The sequence below is a fragment of the Vombatus ursinus genome, unplaced genomic scaffold (assembly GCF_900497805.2).
Source record: "Vombatus ursinus unplaced genomic scaffold, bare-nosed wombat genome assembly UNPS02009205.1, whole genome shotgun sequence".
NCBI lineage: Eukaryota > Metazoa > Chordata > Mammalia > Diprotodontia > Vombatidae > Vombatus > Vombatus ursinus.
Window position 1 is genome coordinate 53,767,032 of NW_020948983.1, and position 14,299 is coordinate 53,781,330.

Below are 14,299 nucleotides of genomic sequence, written 5' to 3' on the forward strand. Positions count from 1 at the left end.
TATATTAAAAATACTACAGTGAAGTATAAGTACAGAAACCTAGTAATTTCTTCAATGTCTGTGATGGTGATTTTGAAATTTTAAATGAATTCTTTGATCTTGTTTTCACTTAGTGTTGGTTGCCAGAGCCTCTGGGAGAGAGCCCTGGAGGCTTTTATAGAATTCTTTGCAAACTAATGAAAACAAAAACTATTATTATTCTTGGTTTTTGAGTCTTTTCAAACAGATTGTAGCTAGAAATTGATAGCAAATTAAAAGGCCTCTGAGCAGTGCTTTAAAAACTAAAGGTGTTAAACTGACAGTCCTTCCAAATTCATATCCATACTTTGACCTAGGTTTAAACATGTGGGTTTAAACAGTTAGGCTGAGGCAGAGTACACTAAGACCTAAATGGTTTATCTACCCTCAGCTTATTTCAGGTAGAAGGTTACTTGTTCTAGGTAAAGAACGCCCAAATTCTTCTGTCTTTATGTAATTTTTTTCTTTCCGTGCTGTTTGACTCTTTTTGAATCTGTAATGTATACTCTCTCCTTCTTCATCCTCTCCCTTACAGACTAGATTTAGTTTCTCATGAGGCTGAAGGATGTTTTTCACAACTTTCACCAGGGGTTACAACCTTATTTCTAGATTTGATCCACATTGAATGGCCTGAACACTATGTTAGGATCTTATTATCTGAGCTACTGGCTGAAACTACAGGATCCTAGTGCTGGGTTTCTTTTTAGCACTAACTGAAAGGCATTTAGTCCTAGGCCATAAGAGAACTTTTTCTTTGATCTACAAAGACTGAAAGAGAATATCGTTCAGCTAAGTGGCTGGACCTTAATGGAGATACATAGATATCTGAATTCCTTGATCTACAGAGTATTTACTTTGTTTGGATTCTGGACTTATAATCCCTTTATTCTAGTTTCTAAGTCATTTTAATTAGCTAAAAACTCTCAGTCCTTTAAGTTTGACTACACAATGTGTATGTGAATGTGTACATGCTCACTCTTACATGAGAGAGAGAGAGAGAGAGAGACAAACACACACACACACACACACAGAATGTGTGCTTTGCCCTCGATCTTTGATTTTATTAGTACTCCCAGTGAGATATCTCCTACCAGTGCAGATTGTTGATTGCTCTGTAATTTGTCTTAAAGAGATGTCTGGGTCATTGAGAAGTGAAGTAGTATACAACCATTACTTATCAAAGGCAGGGTTAAAAAACAGAAAACAATTTATTAAATGCCATTTGTGTGTGAGGAACTGTGCTAAGTGCTGGGGATACAAAGATGCAAAAGACAGTTCCTGCTCTCAAGAAGTTTACAGTTTAATGAGGGAGACAAGCAAATAAATATGCTGTTGTTGTGTTTAGTTGTGTGACTCTTTGTGACCCCATTTGGGTGTTTGTTTGGTTGGTTGGTTTTCTTTTTGGCAAAGATACTGGAGTAGTTTGCCATTTCCTTCTCCACTTCATGTTACTGATGAAGAACTGAGGCAAGCAGTGACTTGCCCAGGGTCACACAGCTAGTGTCTGAGATCACATTTGAATTCAGGAAAATGAGTCTTTATAACTCCAGGCTTGGCACTCTATCCACTGCGCCACCTAGCTGTGGGTGGCCCTCCCCCTATATAAATATATACAGACATATACATATATATGTGTGTGCGTGTGTGTGTGTGTGTGTGTGTGTATAAAACAGCTATATACAGGATAAATAGGAATTAATTAACAGAGAGAAGGCACTGCAATTAAGAAGGGTTAGGGAAGGGTTCAGGGAATGAATAGTAATGGGTAAATTAATTTTAATAGTTAAGATTTTTTTCCATTCAAGCACAAAGGGGAGCCCAAAGTTCTTTAATTTGAACTCTTTGGGGTAGAAATATTTCTAAAATATATTCCATTTTTATCCTCTTAAAATAGATTATACTGAGCAGATAACTTTGAATTATGAAGTACAATGATACCATCAAGACCAGTTAAAGTATGTGAAGCTGTTTGACACTATATACAATGGCTCCTGGCAGTTGTGTTTTTTGAGTTCTTATCTCATTTTTATAGGCTTTTCTGTTTTATTACCAATATCTATCTGCCTGTAAGTAGCCCCTTATTCCTCTTTTGATTTGCTGTTTCTAATCAGTATGAGCTTAGAAACCAGGTAACCAAGCTTCTAGTAATTAACTTGATGTATAAAATCTATAGACACGCCCTGACAGTGGATAGAGGGAGGACTACCCATGTGTAAAGGGCATGAGTGTGGACTTAGCCATCCTTCTTTGGCTGCCAAGACCAGCTTTTGCTTTACTCCAGATTGCTGTGTTACAGGTAGATAATAGTGTCAGCTTAAGATAGTTTGTGATGTTATTTCAGGAAGAATAATTAAAGTGACAGTTACACTTTCTTTCTCCTTTCTACTACAGCCCTTTGACCACATAGAATCTCAAACTTCTGTACTCTTAGTCTCAGAATCCCTAAGCATTAGAGGTAGAGAGCTGGTGATGTGATCTTTCTTGTAGTGTTTTTAGAATTAGATCTGTGACTTTAGCAGTGAGGGGCATTGGATATATTAATCTCATTTGGGAAATCCTATCTTTTTGTAGATGCCACAGTAGAGCTATCTTTGGATAACACACACAACCACCAGAAGGATGCGGTGGCCAAGGCCCTTCCTTCATTTGCTCCCCAAGAAGTCACAAATTCTTCATGCAAGTCGCAGCCAAAGAACTCTGAGGAGGTAAGAGTTTGGTCTTGTTGCTGTTGAATTATTGAATGGGCTAGTGTTAGTATAAATGTAGATTAGGAGGACTCTGACAGATTTTCTGTGACCCTAAAGAAGGCTCTTACAGTTAATGGGCAGCAAGTGTTCAGTACAAGTTCTGGTTTCAGCAAGGTGTGTTTGCCAAGTGTCAATGTAAAGGCTTTCTTTTTGCACAGTAGTAATTAGCATCTGGGATTGCTGGATGTGAATTATGCAATTCAACTGATTTGGGATCAAACCTGATTTTGGATATCCCTTAATATGTGTAAGAGAAGGCTATTTAAGTGTAGCACTCTAAGGTAAATACAAGTCTAACATTCTTATGCATTTCAATTCTCATGATTTCTTTTCAAAAAGCTTGAGGAAGAGGAACAGGAGGACCAGTTTGATCTGACAGTTTCCATAACAGATCCAGAAAAAATAGGTGAGTACCCCGAGTAACCCCCTCACAAAATAGTATTGTAGACCAGAGGTCTGCTACTATTATGAAGCCATAATACTCCCCAAAGCACTACAATCTGATTAAAATATAATTGGGAAATATTTAACAAAATGAATAAACATACAATAAAACATAGCTAACATGACATTTTAAAACTAAGTTAGCAGCATCCCAAAGGGATCCTTTCTCATGGTTTAGTGTGTATCCTCTCCTCTCCTCCCTACCCCATCCCTTTCTATTTGAGTTTCACACTACTTTTGTAGACTATTTACTGCCATTACTGTGGCATGGAAATGTTTTCATCTTATAAATAAGGAACAGAGGCACTGAGGTGGAGATTTGGTCAGATTAGGTTTTTCTGAGCTCCCTGAGGAAAAAATGAAGTATTTTAATTTGTTTAGAATTAAGTTCCTCCTAGCTATGTGTTGTGTTTGAGGGCTCATTCACAACTGTAGAAAAGTAGATACTTCTCCTTTTCCCCCCATTGCTTTAAGTTTCAGTGACCACAGAAGCACAAAACCTTGCCCTCTGAAAAGCACAATTGGTACAAAAGCAAAGTGGCTAATTCCCTAAGACAGTGGTTTCCAAACCTGACTTTTTCTTTCTGTACCCAAGCACTGAGCTAGAAAGAAGGATTTATCAGTTCTAACCTAAGTCTTCTTTTGATGAGCTTGTGACATTGAACAGGTTACTTTTATCTTCTCTGTTTCCTTACTCTGGTACCACGATGTGTTCAGGCTGGAAGAATCACCTTAGGAATCACCTAGTCCAACCCTCTTTTTATAGATCGGGAACTTGAAGCAAAAAGATGAAGTCATTTGCCCAAAGTTGCACAGATAGTTATTGATGTAGCTGAAAGTAGACCCTAGGCTTCCTCACCAATAGTCTAGTGCTCTTTGTACTAGAATCTTATAAATTCTGTTGTCCACTCCCTTTTTTTAATAGCTTGTTTTCAATGATTATATCCCTTTTTTTGTTCTTAGCACTTTTGTGAGCTAAAAAGGCTAGTTTTAGTACCTTTTAAGACAGAGGGAAAATAAAATGGCACCTAGAGGATTGAGTATTCAATTGCTAAGATTTTTGAAAATTTTCACTTAACCTTTTGAGCAGTTATGGACATTTGTAGAGATTAGAAATATGGGTTAATGGGGGGCAGGGGAACAGAGCAGGGCACACAGATAGCATTTTAACTGTGAATATCTCTTTGTTTTCCCTTCTGTCTCCAAAATGCTAAACTGACAATTGAAGAGCAAGAGATGTTGAGTATTAGTCAACCTGAAAAACGTATTTCTAATGGGAAAATAAGTATGTAAGCATCTCTAATCTAACACTTGGTCATATAGCCCAACATCCCTAGTATGCCACTGAAAGTTAGATAAATTTGTTGGCACTGGACTCAAGTTTTGAAGGGGTTAGTAAAAGGGGGCTAGTAAGCTTCAAAGGAGAAGGGACACACACATACTCACATACCCATATTTCCAATCTCTACAGGTCACTGAGAATTAACTGTTACGAAAAGGGCAGGGGTAATAGAATTTTTTAAATGTTTAGTACAAAGCACTAGATTAGTAGGAAAGAAGCTTGAGGTCTAGTGTGTGTTATGCTCTATAGGACCCTATAGCTCTTAATCTTTTATACTCACCCTATTCCTAGTAACCAATTAAGCGCATATCTAATGGGTCCTTGGTTACTAGCACTATTAATTGCCCAGAAAGCAGCTGCCCAACACTGTTTTAGAATCTGAGGTCTGATCTTCATTGGTGCACCTTCTGTTTACTTTGTTTGTTTATTCATTTTGTGCTTCTCATCCCTCATACTTGATAACTAAGTAAATTTAGAATCCTTCTACTACCCAGAATTCCCTCTCAAATCCTCTGCAGCCTTGTAGACAGCTTATCTCAAGTATTGTAAAATATTTGGGGAACCAACCGAGGTGAATGATATTCATGATGGGTCACTCCCCAAACTCTTTCTCCCCCTTCCTTTTTGAGAGAGATTCTTTTTGTTTTCTTTAGTATGTTACGCATGCAGTAATAAAGCAAACTAAATTCAAAGAAGGGTGTTATTGACTTTTTGTCTCTTCAGTTCTTTACAATCTACAGCATTTTGCTTTCTTGAAGTTTGTATAGATACACTAAGTATTTTTGGTCATTTTGGAAAGTGCCTGAAGGGATTGGAGTTTGGGGTATATCTTGCTATGGTTGTGAAAGGAATTTTGACGAAAGTGTGGATTTAGACAGATTCAGGACCTAGATCAAGAGATCTTAAACTTTTTTGTGTCATGGACCCTTTTTGTAGTTTAGTGAAACCTATGGACCCCTCCTCAAAAAAAAAGATTTGAAATGCGTAGGATTTCAGTAGTGACCTGCAAAAGGTCATGGAACTTTAGTTGGTAGCAGATATAGGATTAGAATCCTTTCTCCTAATTCTCTGTCCAGTTAGCCTAAAGAAAAAATATTAGTGAGGAACCAAAGATACTAAATGGTTTAAAATGACCTCTAAGGAATTATAAAGGTTAAAAAAGAAAAGAAAGCCACTTTGTTATTTTTCTTCGCTAGTTTTTGAGTATTTTTGATAAAAGTTGTCACATCTGATCATCTGCTTTGAGATCCAGCTATGACAATTGCTCTTTCTGATCTAGGACAACTCTTTCACTCTCCACTGCTTTCAGCATTAATTTAGGAGCTCAGATCACTGTAACTCTTTGTTAACTAGATTTTCCTGTTTGGTATGAAGAGAGGGAGCAAATAAAACCACTGGCGGGGAAAACAAAAACAAAAAATCCTAACTGGGGACTGGAACTGTGTCTGCCTCCATCCTAATACGTGTTTTTTCTGTGTTTGTCAGTGGTTCCTTTATATGCCCAACTGAACCAGGACAGGTCTCTGTTGCAGAGAATACCAGTCTCTTGAATCATTCAGCAGTCAAAGGCTTTTTCAGAAAAATGACACCCTCCCCCCTCTTCTTGTCTCCCTGTGAAAGGGATGTTTGTATGACATCAGTCCATCAGAAAATCTTCTCTTGCTCTGGGCAAACATCATAGATCAGAGAGGTCAGTGTACTGTAGCACCAATACAGAGAACTGTGACGGATATCTGAAAAAGCAAACCATCCGTAAAGTTGGACTAAGGGTAGAACCACTTGTTTCCTTTTACATCCGTTGCTTCCTTCTCCTCATTTTTGATACAGCCAACAAATTGTTTCATTTTGGGCAGATGTGTGTAACCAGCCCAAATATTGGCAGGGCAACAACCAATTGATTGTTAAGGGTCACTGCAGATCTTGGAGTATAAATAAGGCCTGGATTCAAAACAAAAAAGCTGAATCTATTGTCTTCCATCAAACTGGAACAAGCCCAGCAGCCGCTATGACATGTGTGTACAAGTCCTAAGGCAAAATGGACCAGTTTCTAGGGGGCTTTGTTAAACTTTGTCGTGCAAGAAGTATCTTTTTTTTTTTTGTTTAATTCTGTTTTATTTTCAGATCTGCATTATTTCCCTCCCTTTTCCCTCTTCCCTCTTCCCCCAAGGTTCTTTCTTATAAAGCTTATGTGGCTTCCAGTTTCAAGCAGGAGTAGCATAGATCTAGAGTGGTGTTTAAATGTTAGTACTGACTTTTGTTTCCTCCTGGTTCTTCTGTAGGAGATGGTATGAATGCATACGTGGCCTACAAAGTTACAACACAGGTGAGTCTGAGAGAGAGCCCTGATTCTTTAGACTTTAGTAAATAATAAAGGTGGCTGTGGAATTTCTGCTTTATATTAGAAGCCCCTTAATTTCCTTGCTGTAGTTTTTCTTGTCTCTGACAGAAGATGGAGCCAGCCTTTATACTCCAATAGCTCCCCTAGATACTCCTTACCCAACTTTCTCTGAGGTCTGGGAACTCACTGCAAAGTTTGAAATGAAGTTTATGTGAGTGTTGAAATTGAATTGTTCAATTATTTCAGTTGTGTCCAACTCTTCATGACCCCATTTCAGGTTTTCTTGGCAAAGATATTCGAGCAGTTTGTCATTTACTTCTCCAGCTCATTTTACAAATAAGGACACTGAAGGGGCAGCTAGGTGGTGCAGTGGATAGTGCACTGGCCCTAAAGTCAGGAGGACCTGAGTTCAAATCCGGCCTCAGACCAAACACTTGACACTTACTAGCTGTGTGACCCTGGGCAAGTCACTTAACCCCAATTGCCTTAAAAGGGGGGGGGAGCTAGGTGGCGCAGTGGATAGAGCACCAGTCTTGGATTCAGGAGGACCTGAGTTCAAATCCAGCCTCAGACACATAACACTTACTAGCTGTGTGGCCCTGGGCAAGTCACTTAACCCCATTGCCTATCCAAAAAACAAAACAAAACAAACAAACAAATAAGAACACTGAGGCAAACTGGGTTAAGTGACTTGCTCAGAGTCACACAGCTGGTAAGTGTCTGAGACTGGATTTGATTTCAGGAAGATGAGTCTTCCTGACTCCATCCAGTCCTGACACTTTATCCACTTCACCACCTAGCTGCCTCCTTGAGTGTGGCAGTATTTCTGAGACTAAGTGGACCATACCAACTAATGCAACAATCCATTTTAAAGCTCTACATTCTTTTAAGATGTCATGTAGGAAGTTTGAATTTTCTTTCCTTCTTCTGTGTCCCAATGGACTCTAGTCTTATATGAATAAATCTGACTGATTCTTTTGTTAGGGAGGAGAATGTCTTTCCTCTGGTATTGCTTTTTTGGCACCAGGAACTATATCCTTTTAAGCAAGAGGCAATGGATGAGTGTCATTACATGGCCACGGAACTTGAGCTCTAAGTTGGAATTGGGCATTTATTTCCTTAGAGAAACTGTTTCTGAAGAATTGAAAAGAAGAGCTCTCCATGATTAATTCCTTATTTTCAGCTAATCTTCTGCTTGTTTTTGTCCCCAAGACCAGCTTGCCAATGTTTAGAAGTAAACAATTTTCAGTGAAAAGAAGATTCAGTGATTTTTTGGGACTCTATGAGAAACTTTCAGAGAAACACTCACAGAATGGATTTATTGTCCCTCCTCCTCCAGAGAAGAGCTTAATAGGTGAGGTTGTAGCCTGTGGCCTTCTAATGTTGCAGGTTTGTTTTCTGTGCATATAACAACAACTAACATTTATATAGTGCCTATTATGTGCCAGGCACTGTGTTAAGCACCTTACAAATATTATCTCATTTGTTCCTCACAACAACCCTGGGAAATAGATACTATTATTATCCCCTTTTACAGATGAGGAAACTGATTTTTAGAAATAATTGCCTGAAGTATACAGACACACCTTTTAGCAATACCACAGCCTCCTGCTAGGTGAAAGGGGGTCTCTACTGATTTCTTAGAAATTATTCAAACAATTTAGTTAACATGTTTTTATTATTTTTATTTGGGAGTACTTAAGGATTTGGGCCTCAGACTCCAAGATTTGTCTATGACATTATCAAAGGCTAGGGGAGCAAGAAATTTGCTTCTAGATACCATTTGAGAACAAGAATTTCATAGTTTATCATACTCCTAGTCTAAAGTACAGTGGCTGAAGATGTTTTTCCTTCCATCACTTAATATCTGCCTTGTGGGATAAGCTGGTACTTGATGTTACTTATAAAGTTTCAGGTTATAGAATATAGAGTTAATCCTTTTTCTTAATATATTCAGCCTAGTTAAGGGGTCACTTTATCAACCAACCTTTTTAAAAAATTTTTGGTGCTTGCTTGATTACATAATTGTGCTTTTTGGTTGTATTTTGCAGTGTTACATTTTTATTTTGTTGTTCTTCCGCCCATTGGCTTTGTCACAAACTTGTCCTGTTGCATATTTGTTTATTGTTTTCTTCAAATTCTACTCCAGGAATGACTAAAGTGAAAGTTGGGAAAGAAGATTCTTCTTCTGCAGAATTTCTAGAAAAAAGAAGAGCTGCTTTAGAAAGGTAAGTGTGCTATTAAGAGCAGATGTCTTCCTGGTTAATATAAGAACAGGATAAGGACTGCTATTTCCAAAAGGAATGATTTATAAATTTTAATCAGAGTTGAGAGCTCTATTCCCCTCTATTTTAGTTTCTTTCTGAACATTTCTCCTATGTATGGGAGAGGAGGATACTGTTTTGCTCTTCCTGTCCTGAGTTCAGAAAGCTTAATCACATCCTGCTTCTTGAATGATGTTTCACCTGGTTGGTTGTTAAAAAATGTAATGTAGAATATATTCACTAGGCCAGGCATATCCAACCACCTAATCAGGATAGGAGTGTTTTACGTGAAGAAAAAGGTTGTGTCAAGGAACAGAGTTGTATAAAGTACATAACTGGTCTAGGACTTGTGAGTTGAGATAAATTAGTAGAATGCATTGTTTTTCCTAGGTATCTTCAGAGGATTGTGAACCATCCCACCATGTTACAGGATCCTGATGTCAGAGAGTTCTTAGAAAAGGAAGAGGTAAGTGTTGGGTAGATCAAACTCTTCTTCAGAGGGATGTCTGCCTCTGGAGTTTACTTCTACCCTTGTTGGGTAGAGAGTATATTCATTAACTTACTCAACAGATTTATAGAATGCCTGCTGTGTGCATGTGTAGCACTATAGTAGGCTGTTTCTTGGTTTCCTTCTTCTGACTCCATATCTTCTAATCCCAATGTATGTCAAGGACTTGGCTTCTAAATAAAGAAACAAAATGCCTGTTTTGATTTTGGAGGTCAGTCTAGACTCTTACCCCAGTCTCAAAACAGTAATCCATTAAGGCATTGTCATTATACGTAATATTTGTCTTTGTACACTTTACAGTGTGCTAAGAGATAGGGGAGTTTATTAAAGACTAAATAATAACTTCAGAACTGTACTAAATTGTAAATGAGATGGCAAGTTATGCTTTGAATATAAGTAATTTTGGTCTCCTGATTAGTTTGTTTTCTTCTTCTCAAAGCCCAGAACCTTAAAATCATTAGAAGATGGTTGCTTTCCTTTCGTTGGCCTTGTCAAGTAATATGGTTCGAGAGTTCCTAGGACAGTTAAAATAGCTTCTAGACATCTCAAATATCTTAGTCTTCTAACTGAGCTATGTCATTAAAGACTAGTCTTATGATATTTTTCCATTGAATGAAAGCAGAATGAAGATAATGGGGTACTTGTGTTTGTATCTTTTCTTCCCTGTTCCTTTGCCCCTGTTGAGTACACAACATACCTTTTAAAGAGCTCTCTGAGACATGTTAAGTCTGGTTTTTTATGATGCCAGTCCAAGAGAACGTTTGACTTCAAACAAAATATTGAGGAGTTCAGCTAGGTAGATTGGGAGATTTCAACATAAGGTCACTTGACCACTTAATACACATGATTGACTTTCCTTCTGCACATAATAAGAGCTAAAGAATTTGTTCTATTTGTTTCATATGGCCCTGAATTATTAATCCTGACTCTATATTGACGGTAGGTTCCTCTATCTCCCTTTTAAAAACAACAAAAAAAAGTACATCTGGAGTGATTTTTGTTTAAATTGAATGACTCATGTACAGTAGAATCTTCTTGCAGTGGTCTCTAGAACTAAAAATCTGTTTTAGGGGGATGAGAGGTGGGGGAGAGTTGTCATTAGCTCCTTATTTGCCCAGAGTTTGTCACATTGTTTTCTCTTAAGTACTTTTATTTTGAAAACACTTCACTTTTTTATGAAATGGAACATTTCTATTTCTAAGATCCATATTAATTGGTCTTTTTTAAATTCCCAAGCTTAAATATTTACCAGATGTGGTTAGTTTACCCTTATTTACCCTTACCTCACAGGTTCATTGGAGAATTAAGTATGTTATAGGTTATTAACACTTTTTTTGAGGGGGGAGGTGAGGCAATTGGGGTTAAGTGACTTGCCCAGACTCACACAGCTTGTGAGTGTTATGTGTCTGAGGCTGGATTTGAACTCATGTCCTCCTGACTCCAGGGCCAGTGCTCTATCCACTGTGCCACCTAGCTGCCCCCATTAACACTTATAAAAGAAAATCTTTGCTCATGTGAGAGTTAGTTAGCAACTTGTGAGAGAGAGCTAGGGTTTTTTGGCAGGTGTCTTCATTTGAGAACTGGAGTAGCTGCCATCTGTTTGACACTTAATTGACACTTGATTTGACACTTAAATTTGGAAGAATCAATGGCTGATGTCTTTTGGATGTGACTTATCACCTCTGTCTACTTGGTCTTACAGTTGCCACGAGCAGTGGGCACACAGACATTGAGTGGAGCCGGTCTCCTCAAGATGTTTAACAAAGCTACTGATGCAGTGAGCAAAATGACCATCAAGATGAATGAGTCTGACATTGTGAGTCGTCTTGTGCCCCTTTGGGTCTCTTCTTTGGGGTTTGTAATCTTAATAATAGTCACTTATATAATGCTTTAAGTTCTGTACAGCAGACTCTGTCAGGAACTATAGATTTTATCCCCATTTTACAGATGAAGAAGCTAAGGCACATGGAGGCAAAGTGATTTGCCAGTGGTTACACAACAAGTAAGTGTCAGAGGCAGGATGGAGGCAGACAGCAGGCCTACCCCTGCCTCTCCTATAGGCCCTCAGCTGTTGGTTCTTCAGTGGCCCTTAGACTTCCTAAACATCCAAGGCTACAAACTTTGAGAGTGTTTGGTTATTTTCTTGTAAACTTCTAGGAAAGGTAAAAAACCAAATTCTTCTCCCAAAAAAAACCACACCAAACAATCCATTATAGTTTCTGGCTTGTCTCTCTTTCAGTGGTTTGAGGAGAAACTCCAGGAGGTGGAGTGTGAGGAGCAGCGTTTACGAAAACTGCATACTGTTGTAGAAACTCTAGTCAACCATAGGAAAGGTAATGATTTCTGGAATGTACTTGGAATTGGAGGAGATGGATGCATGGCACCTGTGAGCTAGAGACAAGGGCGTGCTGTGCTTAAGGTCCCTAGCTTAGAGTTGAAGTGCTCATCCCCTCTATTCAGGTGAGCTTAGATCTTAAAGATGTAGCTTGCATTTCCTGGCACGAGGATGACTTTTTAGTCATAGTAGTGTTGCCTGTTTTCTAACTGAGAAGGCTTTAAGGAAAGGAGCCCTAATACAGCATTTTACTAGGACATAACTTTTTATAAATTACTTGTTTTGTTGGTTTTGATCTTAAATAACATTACTTCTTGCTCTGCCATTTTAATGACATCACCGTGTAGATGGAGTGGGGAGGGGGAGAAGCCATGGATATCCTAGTGTTACTTTAGCTACTGATACTGTTGCCTTTATATTGGTGAGACCTGCTAAGAACCAGCTAAATTGGCCTAATTTGATTTCTTTCTTTTGTCTTTGCTCTCTGAAAATATTGATGAACAGTGTGTGACAAGAAGATGGGAGGAGTATAATATCTAAACTTGATAATAATGATCCCTTACATTTATATGGTATTTTATAGTTTAGAAAGTGCTAACATTTTCTCCTTTTTATCACAATCACCTGGTGAAGCAGGTAAGGCAGATATCATTATTCCTTTTCAAAGATGAAAAAACTGAGGAGCAGAGTAGAAGTGGTAGACTTGTCCAAAGACCCACAGGTAGTAAGTAGCAGAGCCAGAAATCAGTTCTGTGTGTGCGTGCGTGTGTGCGTGCGCGTCTGTGTGTGTGTACATTGGTTTTTAGAGTGATCAGTAGCCCTGCTTGCTTATTAGCTTGACTCCTATTGCTGCACAGCCTGACCTGGAAGCTTTGTTAAGTAGCTGCATTTGATCTGCTTTTACGGGTTGTCTCATTTAACCTGTTTAAACCCTAGCCTGGCACTCTCTATATGTCTCTCACAAAGTAACCCTCCCTTATAGTTCAGCATATATGTTAGTTTTGGTTACCAGTTGGGTTGTATAGCCCTTAAGTGCTTTGGGGGTCCCCCCCCTTAATCTCCAGGAACTATATCATATATTTTTCAGCCTTTGGCCTGAAGAGATCATTACTAGAAGGTTGGCCACAGAGTAGGTGAGAGCGAGGGCTTTTCTGGTCTCATTTTTGGTCATGATAATACATGAACGTCTTTAAAATCTAGTGAGGTTGTGTGGTGAACTAGAAAAAACACTTGCTCTGGAGTCAGAGGCCATGGGTTCAAATCCTGGCTTAGTCACTTATTACCTGTGGAACCCTGGGCAAATCATTCCATCTCCCTGGACCTCAGTTTACTCATCAGTAAAATGAGAGAGTTGAATTTAGATGGTTTCTGTAGTCCCTTCCATCTCAGGATCTGTGTTCTTTATTATCCAAGGAAATGCTGAAATCCTGGGTCTTTTAAAACACTGAAGAGTATAAGTTAGGTAAGGGGTTTTTTACTCTTACTTTTTAAAGTGTTTCCCTTTTTATTCCTTTTCTCAGAGTTAGCACTAAACACAGCACAGTTTGCAAAGAGTCTGGCCATGCTTGGGAGCTCTGAGGACAACACGGCCCTCTCCCGGGCTCTGTCCCAGCTGGCAGAGGTGGAGGAGAAGATTGAGCAGCTGCACCAGGAGCAGGCCAGCAATGACTTCTTCCTCTTAGCTGAGCTCCTAAGTGACTACATCCGCCTCTTGGCCATAGTCAGGGTAAGAGTCCTTCGAGGTCACCCTCTCTTTCTACCTGTGGTTTTCCAAGGAAAGTTGCTTTTCTTTCCTCTAGCATGCAGTGATTACAGTGGTAGACTTGAAGTCAGGAAGACCTGAATTCACATCCTACCTCAGATGCTTATTCACAGCTGGACCAGTCACTTAACCTCACTCAGCTTCAGTTTTCTCATCTGTAGAATGGGGATAAATAACAGTACCTACTTCACAGGATTTTTGAGAGGATTGGATAAGATCATGTATGTAAAACTCTTGGTAAACCTTTCAGTGTTATTTAAATGTGCAGGCTATTGTCATTTCCTGGATCTTAAGATATATTTAACTATTAGAATGTTCAACACAACACTTAACGAACAATATACTAAAACTGTAGATAGTAAATACATAGTTACTTACTGTAACTTGTAAGAAGTGGATGATGGGGTCATCTGCTTCTGTGTTTCAGCTAGCTGGCTGGCTTCTTGAAACCAGGAGCCCTTCAGCCCTTTGTGTTTTACCTTCTTAACAGCTAACTGATCCCTGATAAGGCATTTGTGCTGTAGGTAGTTCTTTTTTGGGG

General features: G+C 38.8%; 1 protein-coding gene across 2 annotated transcripts in view; it reads left to right on the forward strand.

Annotated features, from left to right (window-relative positions):
• The window catches only part of SNX1 (sorting nexin 1), a 58,267-nt gene that overhangs the window by 23,257 nt on the left and 20,711 nt on the right, over positions 1–14,299 (forward strand). The window contains exons 3-11 of one of the 2 annotated variants that reach the window (XM_027852035.1): positions 2,590–2,723; positions 3,105–3,171; positions 6,831–6,874; positions 8,102–8,243; positions 9,039–9,117; positions 9,544–9,619; positions 11,364–11,477; positions 11,901–11,994; positions 13,517–13,722. In XM_027852035.1, coding sequence (XP_027707836.1) covers positions 2,590–2,723; positions 3,105–3,171; positions 6,831–6,874; positions 8,102–8,243; positions 9,039–9,117; positions 9,544–9,619; positions 11,364–11,477; positions 11,901–11,994; positions 13,517–13,722 — 956 coding nt within the window. The remainder of the gene's footprint in view (positions 1–2,589; positions 2,724–3,104; positions 3,172–6,830; positions 6,875–8,101; positions 8,244–9,038; positions 9,118–9,543; positions 9,620–11,363; positions 11,478–11,900; positions 11,995–13,516; positions 13,723–14,299) is intronic. The other variant, XM_027852036.1, reaches the window with a different exon arrangement.